This window comes from Syngnathus typhle, linkage group LG11, assembly GCF_033458585.1.
Source record: "Syngnathus typhle isolate RoL2023-S1 ecotype Sweden linkage group LG11, RoL_Styp_1.0, whole genome shotgun sequence".
NCBI lineage: Eukaryota > Metazoa > Chordata > Actinopteri > Syngnathiformes > Syngnathidae > Syngnathus > Syngnathus typhle.
The window spans coordinates 14181443-14198971 of NC_083748.1; the positions used below are offsets into that span (position 1 = coordinate 14181443).

Sequence of the window (17529 nt, forward strand, 5' to 3'; positions counted from 1 at the left end):
TGATGAAATCTAAGAAAAGACCAAACAGTTGACACAGTCGACTGGTATGAAACAATACAGTCGTTTATTCCCAGCAAGTCAGGAAAGAAGCCACAGGAAAGCCACAAGCTTTAGCCCTGGTGTGAATATACATGCCACCCCCAAATCTCATATTATTATTATCATCATCATTTCTCTTTTTTACAATTTAGCCTCGTATGCAGCAAAGATGTGGCTAGCAATAGCCCGGGAGCCCATCTGGTTCCTTGTGAGTTCAACAGGGTTGCAGCGCTGAGGTTAAAAAGGCACTACGTGGGTTTTGGTTGGCTCTTTGACATTGCGCAACATTTTTAGGCTTCCTGGACCAAAGGTTTCTTTTGTCCTTCCCAGGCCCTTGACAAAATGCATAGCCAAACTGCTGAGGTGTTTGTGCATGCATGGCATGTAAGCAATGCTTCCAGCCCTCCACTACAGCTAAGTTACCGTATTACATTACAATGCATGTCACAATCAAGGAATTGTAAATCGTTAAGGCGATAAGCTTCTGATTGGTTACTCTTAGTTGAGCTTGGCTCTCATAGAAGTTAAGGCCATTTTGGGTCATTATTAGGCACTAGGCAAACATTTCACCACGACTGTGGCAAGCAGCCAAACAAACAAAACTAATGGCCATTTGCCAAAAAATCTAAACAAAAAAGAAAAGGAACATTTCAAAAAAAAAAAGAAGGGGGGAAAAACAGGTGACACCGGGGTGACAAAGTAACAGAGCCACAATGACAGGACAAAATAAACAATCTTATATATAGAATAAATATAGTATGTACAAATTGCTTTGTGTGCTTCTAATAATAAATAGACAAAACCATTATCTGCCCTCTTATAGAAGTATTCACAACTCTCCATTAACATAGACTAGAAGAATAGGCTGGCCACCTGGTCAGTAAGAAGCATCAGCAAAAAAAAAAAAAGAGAGAACTGAACAGATGTATGAATAAACAAAATGCAGTTAAACCCTCCAAATAATGTTCCTCAAGGTCATTTTGAACGGGGGAGGGGGATCTCTAGCGCTCTCTAGTGTCAAATTGGCAAATTACAGTACTTTGTGTTGTGGCCCGGCTTTTGAGAAATTGCAGCTTTACAAAGGTTTCTTTTCTTCAAAATCTTATTTGTGACACAAATCACCAAGGAGAGTTCAAGTGATAAAGGGAAATTTAAAAAAAAACAAAACCATACACTTTCTCCCCAAACAAAAGATTGCCAGTATGTGCACTGCACATGTATACTTGTGGCCCCTTTGAGATAAGACCAAAGTCTGACAAGTTGCAAATAATCCAAGCATCTCATGTGACCTTTAGCTGGACTTTTTGCAATTGGTCAAAATGCCACTTGACTTTCTCATTATAAACTGCATTTCATTCTTCATGTTCAGTATCACAAAAACAAAGAGATTGAGATGAAAAATGGGGGCAGTTAGGAGTTTGTCGCTCGCTCAATTTGATTGATTTTGGGCCTCCGAATTTTCTCTCCGATTTTGCCAACAGTTGTGGCTGAACATAATTCTTCAAACTGAATGTCCACTAGTTTGAGAAAACCCAAATGTTGCTTTTCAGTGTAGGCAGAGGGAAAAACCAGTATATTGTTCACACTGAACTGACATCCATTTAACGCTTTGCTCTTCTTGAAAAACCTCCTAACTTTATGTACCACAACCTATGTCAAGAACAACATGGATATATCGGAGCTGAAATCAAACTTCCTGGAGGCAGCCGTTTCAAATTGGCTTTATGAGGACTGATGGGAAGTAAGTCTTTGGTGCTGTTTTAGCCAATGGACCAGGCCCCCAGTAATGATGAGGGCTGCTGGCCTGATAAATGAAGCGGGGACCCAAAATTCAAAGGATAATAAGACAAACTTGCCATCATGCATGAGTTCTTACAAGCACAGCCATGGTCATGTGTGAGGAGGACATGAAGGTTTAGTGAGCTGAGCTGAGCTGAGCTGAGCAGGACAGGACAGGACCCTTAAGTGTCTTGTTAATGACTGAAGTGTGACAAGTGGCCTGCTTTAGGGCCCAATTGGCCAAATGTTTTGCCGTTTCTCTTCATAATGCCTGCCGCGTGCGGCTATGTCAAATACGAATGGAAAGAGAATGATGAGCCGCCTTGTTTCGACAACAGCCAACGAACTAACATTGAGATCCTATGGACTGACGTTCCACTTTTTACAAAAGCATATTAAACCGTGATTTATTATGCTGTGGACAGAAATAGGAATGACAATGGCTCATTCCGTCTCAATTTGCTGTCAAAAAAACAAGGTAAAAGAGAAAAAAAGTATAGCTGAAGTAGCCAGCCAGATGCACTCTGCTAAAGCACTACCATACGCACAATTGCATTTCAATGATTTCACAGAATTTCAAGACAAAGCACTTGGTGATTAAGGAATATTGGCTTGTTAGGCTTTTTTATTTTGAGATTTTTTGCTCTTTTTTTTTTCTTTTGCAGATGATCATGTAAAAGTGATTTCTTGGCATGTCCCCCATTGAAAATAATGAGGGAAAGCCTTTCAAAATAGAATGGATATCAAGCTGATTTGTTTCCCCATAATAACAATAATCATCATCATTTACAATCATACAGTAATATCAAGAGTCAGGCGACTGACTCTCTTATCATCAGTCTGTGGGGCTGGCTGAAAGAGACCAAAAGAGCTTCCAACGTGTCCACAGTGCACACAGTCATTATTGCAAACCGGAGCACTATAGCATGGAGTTTTAATCAGAAGCTTCCCTCAAAGGGATTAGCCCTTTTCTAGGAAACATCCAGTTTTCCATCATTAGTGTTGACGTGTGCAAGGAAGGAAGGAGGGAAGGAGGGAAGGAAGGAGGGAAGGTAGGAGGGAAGGAAGGAAGGAAGGAAGGAAGGAAGGAAACGCAATCAGTTTCCCAAATCGGAGTCTCGGTCACCAATGAAAAAGCGCATGTGGAAGCAGAGGGCGAGGAAGCCGGTTCCCAGCAGGTCACCCAGAGCGGTCAGGTAGGGAATAGAGAAGTTGTCGGGGTCCATCCCTCTGCCCCACATCCAGTGGACCATCCAGTCCGCTAGATAGAGCAGGATCATCACCTGCCACAAAACAAACACCAGTCAACACGCAAAGACTTGGCCCTTCCGTACCGTGACGTATGCGCGCTTTCCAATTTCTTTGAGGAACCATAACATCACTAAATGCACGGACAAGGTGTGAACAGCATCTTGTGCCGACTTTATTCAATTCCTTGCGTGAATGTAGTAGCAAATTTCCACCACTAGAAGTTACTAATAGACTGTAAAAGGGGTCACGAGGAGCTCGCGTCACTCCATTACGTATGCATCTACGTCCACCTTTTTTTTCACGTCAACTTATCTGACTGACTCTACTTCTTTGGTTCATTCCTTTGAAGCATCAAATAAAGATCAGCATAGGGCTGACAAGACATTCCATAGCACACTACGGGCGGGCTTCATCCAGGTAGTCCTTATGGATTTGGGCACAGCCAACACTAGTGTCTTCCAGGCAGTCCTTATGGATTTGGGCACAGCCAAGTGAATCCTGCCTAAATCAATCAATAATTCTCGAGTAACACGCGTTTGTTTGTCTTTTACCTGGAGCAGTGCCGCACCCATGTAGAAAGTGATAAAGACGGGGGTTAGCGTGGTGTGTCCCCCCCTCAGCGAGTTGATGGTATAGAGGAAAACCAGGTGACCCGGGGCAACCAGGAGGAAGAGCACACGTGCTGAACGGGAGTTCACAGCTAGGGAGCAACAAGTGGGCCAGTTAGAGTCACTCAGGTCGATTGCAGCATTCACTCCGTGTTTGAACAAACATTCTTTGCACTTGAAATCAATGACTGAGAACCTACTGGAGGTGAAGAAAGTGGCGCAGGGTGTGGGGCACTTCCTGTTCTGTGAAGTAGGGTTAGGATCCCCCATGGGGATCCCATTCATGTGCAGGTAGGTGGAGATTCGACTGGCCTGAACAGCAACCAGATTACCTCCCACACCTGACAGACAAACACACACCAAGCTTGTAAAGACTTATCGAAGGGACCGGGGCAGCGGGGACAAGGTCGCGCAACAGCCAGGTAGCATGTCGGTAGTGCAACAGAACAGGACCGACGCAAAGCGCTAGGTGTGCTGGGTTATAAAGGGCGGCCAACGAGCTGAGAGCAGCCACAGGTGCGGCCATTATGGGAGTGGCTTTGATTGGCCAAGCCTGAAATTGGCCACGCCCACAGCGACGCAGCCCTCCCTCCTGACCTTTGCTCATTTGGAAAGAGGTCATAGTCACTACATTGCTTTTTCAGATCATTTCTGAAGACCTAAAATGCAACAAGCATCGAGTCCTCACCGTTGATGACTGGAGTGAAGACAGCCATGCCAGCAAAATTTGGGTTGGTAACGGTCTTGTCAAGAATAAGACCCCCGACACTAAAACACAGCAAGTCGATAGGATTAACGATCATCGGTTTCGGAAGTAGAACGAACACAGTAACGATGAAATAATACGAGCGAACACAAGAGAAAGCGTAATGAGCTGCGTAATACTGCATTTAGGATTATTTGACATGTATTTACGTAGCGGGCGAGCTGGCACAAAGTAAAGCGGAGAAGGACGTACCTGCTAATGGCCATAGCGATGATGACGGGCTCCCATCCGGAGTAGAGGACTTCCCTAGTAGATGGGATCTTCCTGGCTATCAGCACCCATATCGGACACAAGGCCACAAACACGGCACACACCAGAGGATTGGCGTAGTTGTTGTAGTCTGCATCAGAGGAGCACATTCTGTCATTTACATCCATTTCATTTGCTTTGTGCTTGCGATAAAACCAAAGTCAAACGTTCAAAGAAACGTGAACACTTTGAAACCGGGATGTGTCAAGTTTGATTGATGCAAGTCAGACCGTGTGTAAACACAATAGGTATGAGGTGAGGTGACACCTCGGTCGAGTCACAATGTTTAGGATTGTTCTAAGAGGTGTGCTGTGTTTGTCCTCTCTGCCCGTCTGTCCGTCCGTCCGTCTATCCGATGATGGAAGAGGAGATAACGTCACGAGACCGGCCGGGTGTGGCGACAATGAAGGCAAATGGTTGACACATCTTTTGTCCTGTTCTTTCACGCGTCGTTCAACATTTGAAACATAGCTGTACAATTCAGCTCGGCGCAGTATTGTTTGCAAATAAAAACCTCATCTGGCTTGCCCTTCGCAAACACGTGACACTCTTACACCGTGTCGTGCCATTGAATGCAACAAAATGCAGCCATGGGACACGCAGCGGAAGAGAACAATTGAAGACAACCACCATTACATGTTCTGTTGTCGTGGCTTTTATAAAAAAGTGTTCGGACAGTTATCTATCTGTCAACACAAAAAGTCCTGCCAAATAACATCGAGCTTTCTTTAGTACTCCCAAAGCATTGTATTTTCCAAGCAGCGTTTTCTGCAACGGTGGCGACCAAAACAACATTTATCGGGTGCAGCCCTGACATCATTCAGAGGTTCGAAAAGTGCATCGCCGAACTGACTCCCCGGCCGGCTCGGTGACGCTCAAAGTGGCTGTCTGGTTTCCACACCAACGAGATCTGAGGTAGACCACCTCCTTGCAAGCATCACACAAGCCCAACCGGAGTCAAGTCAAGTTGATTTGTATCGCCCTAAACCACAAGCAGTCTCAAAGGGCTTCACAATTATTCTCAAAGCATCCCCTGATCTTAAGCTCCCTGATTTGAAATTTGACTGGACTTGATGTTTGTAATTGTTGGCGTTTCCAACGTTGTTTGCTCGCCGCTCCCGCTCTTTGTACCTTGTTTGTTCCTGCCTTTGGCTGCTTCAGGCATGAAAACTGACATTGCTTGTGCTTAATTTATTCATTCATTCATCTTCCAAACGGTTTTTCCGCGGGCCTTCTGGAGCCTGTCTCCGCTATCTTACGTAGGCCTGTGGGTAGGTTACACCCCAAACTGGTCACCAGCCAACCAACCGCAGAGCCAAAGGTTTGCATAAACGTCTCGGATAATTCAGAAAATACAGAAAAATGTGTGGGACTGTTCAAACGGTCAACAAAGCCAGCAGTTAGCGATAACAACCAAAATGTCGAATGACGTTGAAATGTCATTGGAGAAAGAGGAGCTCCTCTTCCCCCGTGTAGTTCGATGCAACCCAAAAACATGCGAGAAACGCAAGGGCCACACAATATTTCCTTTTTGGTCTGAACCGAGCATAAAATGGAAGTCAACCCGGATATTCTCAGTCGTATGTTGTCTTTAACGTTTTGCTTTGGTTACCGAGTTCCTTGTACAGCCCCGTGGAGATGCCAGCCAGCAGGGACAGGGTGATCAGGTCTCCGAGGCTGGCGGCAATCGGCGTGGCCACATTATCTGGGTTGATGCCGACCTTTCTGGATGCAATGATCACGCCAATCATGATGAGTCCTGTGGACCAAAGCACGGAGTCACAGTCACTTTGGCTTACTGCCGTGACGTCGACGTTCGCCTCCCTCGAAAAGAAAGGAGACACTTCCAATAAATTTGCATAAACAATCCAAAGTCCTGGTTTGACAGGCTTTTGTCACACCCTCGTTCAGTTCCTGTCGGATTTGGGCTGGGAGGGCAGAAGCCATGAAAACACGCCAAGTGCGTACCTCCCATGCCTTTCAAAGGCAAAAGTAACATCTGAAAGTGAATGTGGACATTCATTGTTGTGGAATAGTTTGGCTCGGATGGAAAATGGCAAGGTGCTATTTTCTAAGCTGCGTCCAAATGTCAATACATACGTAGATACAATGAAGACTTCCACTGTTCTTAGTCTAAAGATAGGGAAGAAAAAAAGAATCCCTTCACATACCTAGTAGCAGAGAGGCAATAAAGGCCGTGGCCACACTGGAGGCACAAAGCAGCACTGCGTGGCCCAGCCTTAAGTGGCCCTCTGGAATCCAACCAAAGATGACAGCAGCAATGGAGGCCAGGAAGCCTACCACTGTGGCCTGGACCTGAGCACATGCACACAATCGGCAAAACATTTGGACATACAAGAGATATTTGATTTGAAATGGGCTAACCCTAACCCCACAATGGTCTCTTTGTGAGAGCAAGCCCTCATCCGAAAATGACACACGTATCATAGCTGCACGGTCCATATTTGTAACAACCCAATTCCATGCGCTACAATGAACGCAGGGGTTGTTAGCTATCTCTGGCCTTGGCCACTTTCGAGAAGAAGCAAGTTAACCGTAACATTTTATACCTGGATGAGAGCCAGGTTCCCCATGATCATGTTCCACATGTCCTTGTTGGTGTCCATCAGACCAATATTTGCCTGAAAGACAAAACCAAACCAAACAAAACACAGCCAGTTAGTTGTGACTCGCACACGTGAATCTGCTTGTGCACGGCGTTGCCGCTCGGCCCCATCGGAACAATAAGAGATCAGTTTTCCAGACAAAGATGCTCTGATCTGGGATCCCCACCCAGGCCCAATCCACTTATCTCATCTCCTCTCTTGCACACAGAAATGGGATCAATGGCTGGTTGGTGGTCACAGTGGTCCACTGTGTGTGCAAGAGCCACACTCAGCCATGACTTTGAAAAAAAAAGTGGATTTCGTGGCTCACCCCGCCTTTAAAAGTTTGCCCCTATCCTTCACCTCCATCCGTCCGTCCGTCACCTCTATGACCCCACTGCTCTGACCTTTTGGTTGTTGTGTCATCCAGCAAATATCATATACACGTATCATATCGCTTCCTTCCTCCTGCTCACATTTGACAAAGTCAAACTACAAAGGAGTTGATGCAGGGTTCTGCACTTTGCCACCAAGTCCAAAGGACACACAGAAATGGAGCGGGTCTATTTTCATGATTTCAAGGTTTTAAGAAACGAAAAGTCTGCATTTCATAAGAGGCAATGCCAGCCTAAATCAGCCCAAGTGATGTAAATACATACTCACAAGAACGGCAGCCACCGAGAAAGGAGCAGAAAGCAACGTAGCGCTATTTGAAAGTCCGTCCAACCAACCTGTAAAAACTTGCATGTTTTTGGTCTGTGGGAGAAAGAGCGAACCCACGCAGGCACATTGAGAACATGTCAACTCCACTCTGAAAGGCCCCAGCGGGCAGGGTTGAACCCAAAACCTTCCTGCTGTGAGCCGACAGTACTAAGCATCGCCCTACGCCAATAGACAGCAGGAGAAAAATGCGGATCGGTTAACTGGCTTTAATACAAGCTCGGGTGCTTGCGTTACGGCAATGCTGCTATGCAACTAAACGTGGAGCGCATGTCTGTTGAGCACACCGACCGGGCTATCAGGGCCACGTGCATAGAGCCCTCCCGCCCCCTCCCGCCCCCTCCCGCTGTAACACTCAGAGAGTTGCTCAAAGAGGGAAAACGGCCAGGGATGTAGGTACGTAGGTACGTAGGTAAGAAAGCTTCGGTGGATGCAACAGATACGAGGCAAATATCGGCCAGAGCCGAGCCGAGCAGAGCACTGGGGACTTTCAACCACGCTCCAAATAGAAAGAGTCAGACCGAACATTTCTTTGTGTAGCCTTTTCCTACTCATACAGTGAACTCGTGCAAAAACGCAAAGCCATTTGCGCACCAAAATGGTCTCAACTGTGGGAGGTTGAGTGAGAAGGAAGGCGAACCAAAAGCTTCATGGAAAGGTCGTCAAGTGCCATATAGAATAACAAGTACGAGAAAAACTGCCTCCATGATGCTTTCGAAACATATCAAGGAAAGTTACAGTCGTTCTAATCTCTTAATCAGCAGTGACGTGGAAAGAAACCGCTGGAGCCAACCGATCAAAAGCCGACACTAATGTATCAAGACAAGCTCCCGATTCTGGCCCAATTTGTGAGGATTGACGCATTGTAGGTTTAAAGAGGTTTTGAAGAGCAGATCTTGGATTCCATGCACCTGATCTCATGTCTGGACTGTTTTTCTTTTGCTGATTAAACAACAACAGCTGTAAATAGGCAGGGGATTCCTTTTTTGCCCATTGTTAACAATTTGCTGGTTTGAGCAAATGTTGTCTCAATCGCTTAACAACCAACAGCTTCTGGAAACCACATGGTTTCGGGGAGGGTTTCGTAAGAAGCTTGGAACCTCAGTCGCTTACAATGTCTGTCACCTTACTCATTTGAGCCATGTCGGTTGCACCCGGAGGTAGGTAATCAGCATTGTCACTTGTTTCCCACACATGAGCGGAAAGGAATGTGAGCACTGCGCTGCTTCGCTGCAATTCTGTTCAGATTCTCTTCAAGGAGGTGGGGGCGCAATAGTGAAAGGCCGCTGAGCTCTCAGCGTGTCAAATGGACAATCACGGCTCAAAACCCTCACTCATTTGATTTATTTATTAGTTATCGTTTGTGCCTTCTTGTTTTTATTTTGTGTTGTCTACTTGTATGTTTATCGTGTACTGTGTCTCGTCACCGTGGGATGGAGGAAACGGAATTTCGCTTTCTTTGTGTGTCTGGACATATGAAGGGATTGACAATAAAGTGACTTTGAACTTTTTTTTTTCTTGGTCATGAGATCCACTGACGAACACACTCCTCAGGCGACTTTTTGGGGTCTACAAAAAGCTTGACTGTCATGTTAACATCGAAAGAACACATTGGAAGTTCCAATTTGGAAGTATTCGCATTGTTGTGAGAAACGACTGTCTGGGTTGCTGCATATTCTGGTCAGGGTGCACGCTGGCGAGTTCATGGAATGTTTTGGAATCATACGTACTTGAAAAGTATTTGAGTCAATAGCAGAGGGAAGCCAGCTGATGAAAAGTCCAGCCCAAAGGCAAGACTTTGGACTTTCATCACCCAAGATGTGACAAACTGACCAATCCGGTTGTAACGTCAGTTGGCTGTCACAACAACAAGCCGTATGAATGGTCCAACAGGTTGAATTGAAACAGACCAACGAGCAAGAGGAATGTTGCTATCTGTAGCTACTCAATAGGACCTGGGACCTCAAATGATTGTCACTTTTGGGATGGCCACAATTAGGTTCTAACTCTTGGGAAACAATAGAATTAAAGAAAGAGGGGAAATAAAGACAAACGTTACTTACTGCTGTGGAAAGTCTGGAGGCTAGCGTCATCTCCAGGTTGCCTTTTAGCCCCAGGAGTGCAGGAACCAGGATGAACACCTCGGAGACCTCCGTAAACACGGTCCAGTGCTGAAACGATCACAATGACATCAGATGTGCAACCCGGGCGCATCGATTTGACCAATTGTTTTCCTCGCTGTGTCTCTTGACTTGACACTGGTGAGGCCCTTGAGGCCATGCTTTGAGACCCCTTCATGTCAAAGCTCTAACGACAAGGTCAAGTGAAGCTTCATATTGGTCATCTTTGAAATGCTTTTTACCTCTGCTTTTTCTCTGTCGTACTATCTACCTATACACCACGCACACATATCACATGCAGTGCATATATACTACACTGTACCTATGTGTAGATAGCAGACCGACGTATGGACGGATAGGTACCGAGATAGGTACGTAGATAGATCCGTCGAAAGATGAGTAGATACCTAGATAGATACCTCGATAGATACCTAGATAGATACGTCGATACGTGGATAGATAGGTGGATAGCTACGTAGATTACGTCGATAGATACTTTTAGGTGTGCCAGTGAAAGACTAGCAGTTCTACAACTCATGACTCTGCTTTTGCCGGCTCCATCCAGTTAAGACTTGGCTTCCGCCTCTGTGAGCACTCCTCTTTCACAGCCACATGCTTTTAGGCCGACTCCATCTCACTCTACTTGTGTCTCACAAGCTGGCTCTCCCGTGGTGATATATGTTGTTGTCTCCATCCAAACCGGGCTCTTTGCCAAAGAAGCTCTCTCGCTCTCTCTCTCTCTCTCTCTCGTTCTCTCTCTCTCTCGCTCTCTCTCTCTCTCGCTCTCTCTCTCTCCTCAGTTCTAGGAACTTGACAGGACAACCCCAGTATATCACTGTGTCCCGACCTATAGGAGTTCTGGAATGCCATCCTTTCAAGGGTCAAGTAGCCCGGTTAAGTAACATGACTGAATTGCACTTGCAATCACTTGCTGTACCAATCGGGCAGCTGAACCTCAAGGCACGCAATGTTGACGCAACTCGGCGCCGTCGTGGGCTCAGTTTCAGTTTGCTCCAGTTGAGATACGACCCCACTGAGGAGTTTTCATTAAGTTCATTATACACTACTTCTACAAATGCACAAAATATCTTCAAACGCTCTTAGCAAAATGAAACATTTAGAGTTGCAACGATGAATCGATTAATAATAAAGGAAATCAAAGATTAATAACAGTGAGAGTCAATTGTCCTCCTGTCAATAGCTAATATTCTCTCATCTCCATGAAAGCGGATTCATGATTATATTTGTCCAAAGACATTTGCATTTAGCTTGGACAACAAAAAGCTGCAGGTTATGAACTAAAACAATAACTGAATCGTAATCATTTCAGATTGTTCGGACAGAAAAAGTAAAACAAGTTTTTGAAATAAAGAGATGAAACGGGAAACATGTTTTTTGATACAATTCCTTGATTCATCGAATTAACCACTGAACATGACTTGTGATTCGTCCACTGCCAAATGACGACATGTATCATGAATCCTTCTAACCGTTGGGATCCACTTCCATTGGCGTCCATTTCGCCAATCCAACAGCTAACGTTGAGTCATTCACATGAAGGTAAACACACGCCTCGTCGTCTTAGGCCAAATATGGATCTTTGATGACAACACGCACATTTTTGTCACTACTTCTATTTGTGGGCTGGCTAATCCCGTAAATAGGGGTAACGTAGGCCGTGAGCGGATGCAAAAACCACCCGCGGGGTTTGACTCCAAAAAGTGTCAACAACTGGCAGCGCCTGTAGAGCTCCGCTCCTACCAAGGCCTCTGTGTGACCAACACCTTCCGGACAAGATCCTGGCCACATCCTCGCTCCAAATGCTGCCACCGTGATCATGTGCTTCTCACACGCACTTGCCACAGCTCAGACTCATTCACCGACCGGTATGCTGCGAGATTCACCTGATACCAAAGCAACTCCAAATATCGACGCTACCAAGATGCACCTTGGCGTTCGTTCCCAGGCCGGCTGAGAGACGTCCTGGGTCGTCCCCGGCGGCCGGGGTCTCCAGCCGGCAACGTCATCAGATGCCCCTGCCACCTCATTTATCTCCTGTCAACGTGGAAGAGAAGCGACTCGACTCCGAGTCCCTCACGGATGAGCTTCCCACCCTATCAAATATAATATCATCCGTTTGACGAAAGGTATTTTGAGCAACATAAAGTCCAATCAAAGTCTTCTGCAATGACTATTTAGCGCAAAATACGCGCAAAAGCCCGGAAATGTCGTTCCCTCACGTCGCCAGAATGCTTTGCATTCAAGTTGCCACAGCTGAAGCAAAAAGAAAGCTTCTAGTAAATGTTGAGGAGGCTTTCAGATTTCCATTCCCACGATTGACACCACACGACCTTTAAAAGCCATATATAACCCTGCATAACCTCAGTCTTGAGATTCTCGCCTTGGCAGTGAGAGACTGACACTTTTAGGCCATTCGACTGCCAAGAGTTACGCAGACAGCTCCAGACCACTCCGGACAGTCTTTCTTTTCTGGGCCAGGCTCATGTGGGAATGATGCCAGAAACTCGGCATGTGTGTGAATGAGTGAGTGTGTGAGTGCTGTAGGAAATCAAAGTGACTTACAGTAAAAGGTCACATTTCTCAAAGGCCTGCTGAAAGGAAAAGTTGCAATGTACCAGGCAGGGAGAGAGAGCTAGTTAGAAAGGACATCGGGGATTAGCTGAGTTAGCAGTTAACAATGTTATGGAGGGAAGAGACTCCACAGACTAGTACTCGTATGACAGTACAGGCAGGCAGGCAGGCAGGCAGGCAGGCAGGCAGGCAGGCAGGCAGGCAGGCAGGCAGGCAGGCAGGCAGGCAGGCAGGCAGGCAGGCAGGCAGGCAGCCAGGCAGGCAGGCAGCCAGGCAGCCAGGCAGCCAGGCAGCCAGGCAGGCAGCCAGGCAGCCACTCAGGCAGAGGGGAAAGGAGCAGCCCTTAAGCAATGGCGGCTGTTTTGGAAAACAGAGACACCACAGCAGCATGGGGCCTAACATGGGACAGCGTGAAAAATGCTTGAGCTCAGAATTCCACAATTGTCGGGATACCCTACTTAAGGTTTTCACACGTGTATGTATTTTTCTTATCTGACTAGGTTTGGAAATGCGGTCTTCTTAAGAGAACATGCACTATAATGATTCCCTATCTTATTTCTTCGAGCCGGACCTTTTACCACATGGTTTCTCTTCTACTCATGAACTAATTCCACGTCGTGTTTAATTTGCAACTACATGTCGTGTTTGCTGCTTGCTCTCTACTCTTCGTAAAAGACACGTCTTTCTTTTGCGTACAACACAAATGAGTGTCCCTGACAATGGCAATATTCGGCCACGCGAATATTTGTGAGCAAATCTTTGTGTCGTAACCAACCCAGGGGAATGAGTGTGGTTTATAAAAGGCAGAATATAAGCCTATTTTACGGGGAACGAATCCGGTTTATCGAAGCCAGAATATAAGCATAGCTTACGGGTGTTTGCTCGAGCAAGCGGAATATTGACAATCTTCTGGTTTTGAGACACTGCATGTCAACAAGAGTCGTTTCCATACTTAAGCCTGGCCTGATCATCATCGCAAGGTAGCAGGCACTCACTCTCCAAACGACGTGCTTAACAGAACCCGTTCCTCCATTCACCAATTTGTTCCATTGGCCTGTGGTCTGCTTGCGCAAGCAGTTGTTCTCCGACCTATGATTATTTTGACGTTTGAGAGGAAGCCACACTTACAAGACATATCAAATCAAGTCGTGCTATCGACCCTACGACTTTGCCGGAGCCTGTGACAGCTATTTCGATGAGAATTCCACAGCATCAAAAATGGCCATATGGCCATATGGCCGGCTACACTGCCACACACAACATTTGCTTTGCTATGAACAAGCGTAAGGTGTCGTCACTCACCTGGACTATGTCGAGCACCATTCCCGCCGCCACTGTCCCAAACCCGGCCAGCAGGAAGGGGAAAACCACTTGCAGCCCGATGGAGAAGGAGGTTTCTTTGAGGGGTGCCGGTGGTTCGGGGCTCTGGTCGTTGCTGGTGTCATCGCTCTCATTCTGGCTGGCGTTCTCCAAGAGAGCATCCTCCTCACGCTGACCTTTGGCGTTAGCCCGACAGTCCATCACTACAATCTCCAGCCGTTCTCCATTCTCCGGGCTTTCGTTGGCCATTTGCGTGACCTCTTTCAGCTCAAACTCACTGCCGCTTTCTGGGTTCCTTTCCTCAGTAGCCTGAGTGAAGATCACCGGGTGGACGGTGGAGTTGGAGTTGAGGAAGGCCGGCGGAAGGGGCCCCCCCTCCTTCTTCGTCTCAACGGCCCCGGAGGACATTTGGTCGGGCACTTTGTCTTGTTCTTTCGACCAAAGTACCATGCGGAAGCCTTAGGAAGACAACGGGCTCACCGAGAAACTACGTCTGCCTCAAGTCGCCGGACCGCCACCTGAGCTGCTTTTGATCCTGATGGCTCCAAGTAATTTAGCCCATTAAAAATGCGGTCTTACGGTTCTCCAAAGCCCAAATGGAAATCGCTCTGTTGGGGAAAATAAATTGGAGCAAAGCACGTGCATCCGTTTGTCTGCACACCCTGTGTTCCTGACGGTGTTTTGGGAGCAGGACCAGTATGTTCTCCATTCAATGCAAGCAGTTCCCTGTGGGCTGGCAAGAAAAACAACAAAGCATACCAGTTCAGTGACTTGGCGGAGGGACTCACCGCAATGACCTCCGCTGGTCAAGAGTCCCGGCTTGAAGTTAAATGTGAAAGGTCAGATGTCTGGAGTGGCGGCTGGTCTGATTGCAATATAACTAAGGGGCTGGCTGCCTGCCAATGTCTCACCTTACACCACGTGGCTGCTGGAAAGGTCTTTTCGCTGAAGATATTTAAAGGTCTGCAGCACCAAGATTGAATTACCAGCCACGGGAAGGGACTCCTCCAAACAGAGTGGACCATAAGCTGAGAGAAGAAATACATCAATTGATTAGACATTGCGCATGAAATTCAAACAGCTGCCAGTCGTCATTTGGAAGAGCCAGAAGGACAATATGTATGTTCGTGGTGACAAAGTGCAGCAATTCCTTCAGAGACATTAGACTGGAATATTGTCAACTGAGTGAAAAAAGAGAGTTCCCAAAACACCTGCTGAGAGGTGCGGAAGTCTCACTGAAAGTTACAAAAATTATTTTAGTTTAGGAGAAGCATTATGTTTTTTTAATCCAGGCCTGTTTCACGAGTTTAATCGTTAAACTAATCCTGTTGAACCATGATTCATAAACAAATACTGATTTTAATAGTTTTTTTTTTCCCAAATCAAATTTGCATTTATTATTATTAGTGGTAGTAGTAATATTTCTTGAAATGCTTTTTTTTCCTTAACAACTATTTCGTCCATGTATTCAAATATCAAAAAGACTTAATAGGTCGATCCATAGACATAATAGAAATGAAGAAAGCTTTTGTTTAAGCCTAAGCAAACCCTGGGACCATTAAAAGATGTCGTTCTTTTAATTAGGTAGAGCGCGAGCGAGCGTGTGAATACTTTTGCCACCACTAAATACTGCACGCACGGCGTCGGCGGCCAATGTGGCAAGTTGCAGGTGCGCATCCATCCCACCTGCCATTGGATTTTGCAAGTTTGGATTTCAGCTTTGCTTTCAGTCTTGACATAACGCAGCTTTTCTCCGCGCGTGCGCGCGCACGCATGTTGCGACATCGCGTTTATCCCTGCTGAAACCATCCTGTTTAGTAGTCACGACCAACACCAGGCGAACCCAACATGGCAAAGGCGTAAATTAGTGCTCCCTGCTCACCACTGAATAGAGTAAGCCTCCCTCTTCTATTCTTTGCCTCATTTGGTCAAGGCCAGGAGGCTTTGTGTTCCAAGGCCGGCTTGCTTGCTTGCTTGCATGGTTGGGAGAGAAAGTCAGTGCTACAATCTAAGCATGTCTATTTAACTGCTTTACGCGGTGGCGTGTACAAACGTGGCACCGCCGTTGGAATAAAACGCTGATAGCGAATGGGTGGGCGAACACACTTTGCAGCCAGCCAGCCAGCCAGCCAGCCAGCCAGCGGGCCAGCCAGCCAGCGGGCCAGCCGGCCACTTGTGACCCATTCCGCCGCCAGAGTGAATGTTGCGCGACTGTCAACGGTTCAAACATAAGAGAAAAAGCGCACGTTGTTTTGCGGCTCACGTCACGTCATGCATGCCACGTCTGTGAAGTGGTTACCTTTGCGTGTCCGTGGCCCGGACACGACCCGGGTTGGAGTCCGGCGAAGTGTCTGGCTGCATGTATATCCTTCTTTCCTTTCTTGCTTGCTTGCTTGCTTCCACGCTCGGGCTGGGCTGGGCTGAGCTGAGCTGAGCTGAGCTGAGGCGCGTGCCGTTGTGCACCCCTTAAGTATGGTGTAGCCGGCGCGTACGGTTACGTGGATGGTTAATAGTTAAACTCTGTCAACTTGGCTCGATCCCGACCTCTCGGCGTACCGCACCCGTCTGTCCGTCCGCCTGTCCCTCAGTCCGTCCACTGGCCCCCGCTACCCGGCTGCTCGGATGCGCATCTGCAATACAGCCGTCCGATGCAGGGGGCCAGGAAGCCACAAGGCGAGCCCTCCCTCCGCACTTTTCGCTGACGGGACGGGCCTAGCAACCCTCCACTCTGCTCTGCTCCTCTCCACAATTGTCCACTCTGCCCTGCTCTGCTCGTCTCCACAAATGTCCACTAAAGCAGCCACGCAGCAGTCAATCTCCAGTGCTGCTATGCGAAAAGAAAGCTGCTTGGGCATTTATTGCACAGCGCTGCTGAAATCCTGCTTAAGGGCTTCTCAAGTGGGTCATTCCAGACTTGGAATCAATATTGGATCATGCAACAGATATATTGTAGGGACATGTAGTCTCTGCCTTCAAATTGACTCCATAAACCAGTAGTTTTTGCAGATATATATATTTTTACTCTAGTTAATATTGGGCTGACTTGCTTTTCTTAAAAGCCTTTATTGAACCAACAGTGCCATCTAGAGGAGTCCAACAATTCAACTGCTTCACAAAGCCAATTTGAAGCTTCATTTTCCCCATTCTGTTTGTCTCACAAGAGTCTAAATCTTACACTAATCTCAGTGGCTCACCAGCAATGAACACCACTGCATGGTTAGGAAATAAATGCTTAAACGGCTTGCCGACTTGCCACGTAACTCAATTAACTGTCAGTGGAAAAGATTGACATTTTCAGAGCAAGTTCAGAGCCTTTTGGAATCTTTGGGTACCTACGTGCACTGGACTGAATGGATCCTTGTTAATAATAAACCAATTTGCAGACTAAATACAAACTTCTTACATAAGTGTGCGTGTGCGGTACAGTTCTTCATGCTCTGGCCTTGAGATCAAGTGCGGGTTTTTTTTTTAGTCTGTTT

At 46.7% G+C, this 17529-nt stretch overlaps 1 protein-coding gene across 2 annotated transcripts; it reads right to left on the bottom strand.

Moving 5' to 3' along the window:
- Positions 1 to 40: 40 nt before the first annotated feature.
- On the bottom strand, positions 41 to 16914 carry slc41a1 (solute carrier family 41 member 1). 2 transcript variants are annotated; one of them, XM_061291117.1, is made up of 12 exons: positions 16350 to 16914; positions 14962 to 15078; positions 14033 to 14783; positions 10082 to 10189; positions 7263 to 7334; positions 6864 to 7008; positions 6305 to 6451; positions 4636 to 4783; positions 4366 to 4445; positions 3878 to 4018; positions 3621 to 3769; positions 41 to 3101 (listed from the first exon to the last, which is right to left on the bottom strand). In XM_061291117.1, the coding sequence occupies exons 3-12, from the start codon at positions 14498 to 14500 to the stop codon at positions 2916 to 2918; spliced, it is 1644 nt and encodes a 547-aa protein (XP_061147101.1). In that variant the 5' UTR covers positions 14501 to 14783; positions 14962 to 15078; positions 16350 to 16914; the 3' UTR covers positions 41 to 2915. The 2 variants fall into 2 exon arrangements, with proteins under 2 accessions (XP_061147101.1, XP_061147103.1); XM_061291119.1 differs by having other exon boundaries at positions 14033 to 14869.
- Positions 16915 to 17529: the final 615 nt, after the last annotated feature.

What these genes read in the sequence shown, in the direction of transcription:
- slc41a1 (XM_061291117.1), bottom strand. Translation starts at nt 14,500, where the DNA reads ATGGTACTTTGGTCGAAAGAACAAGACAAAGTGCCCGACCAAATGTCC. An exon ending in GGAACCTGGCTCTCATCCAG is followed by an intron (nt 7,009 to 7,262) that starts GTATAAAATGTT and finishes GCATGTGCTCAG; the next exon opens with GTCCAGGCCACAGTGGTAGG. An exon ending in TATTGCCTCTCTGCTACTAG is followed by an intron (nt 6,452 to 6,863) that starts GTATGTGAAGGG and finishes TTTGGTCCACAG; the next exon opens with GACTCATCATGATTGGCGTG.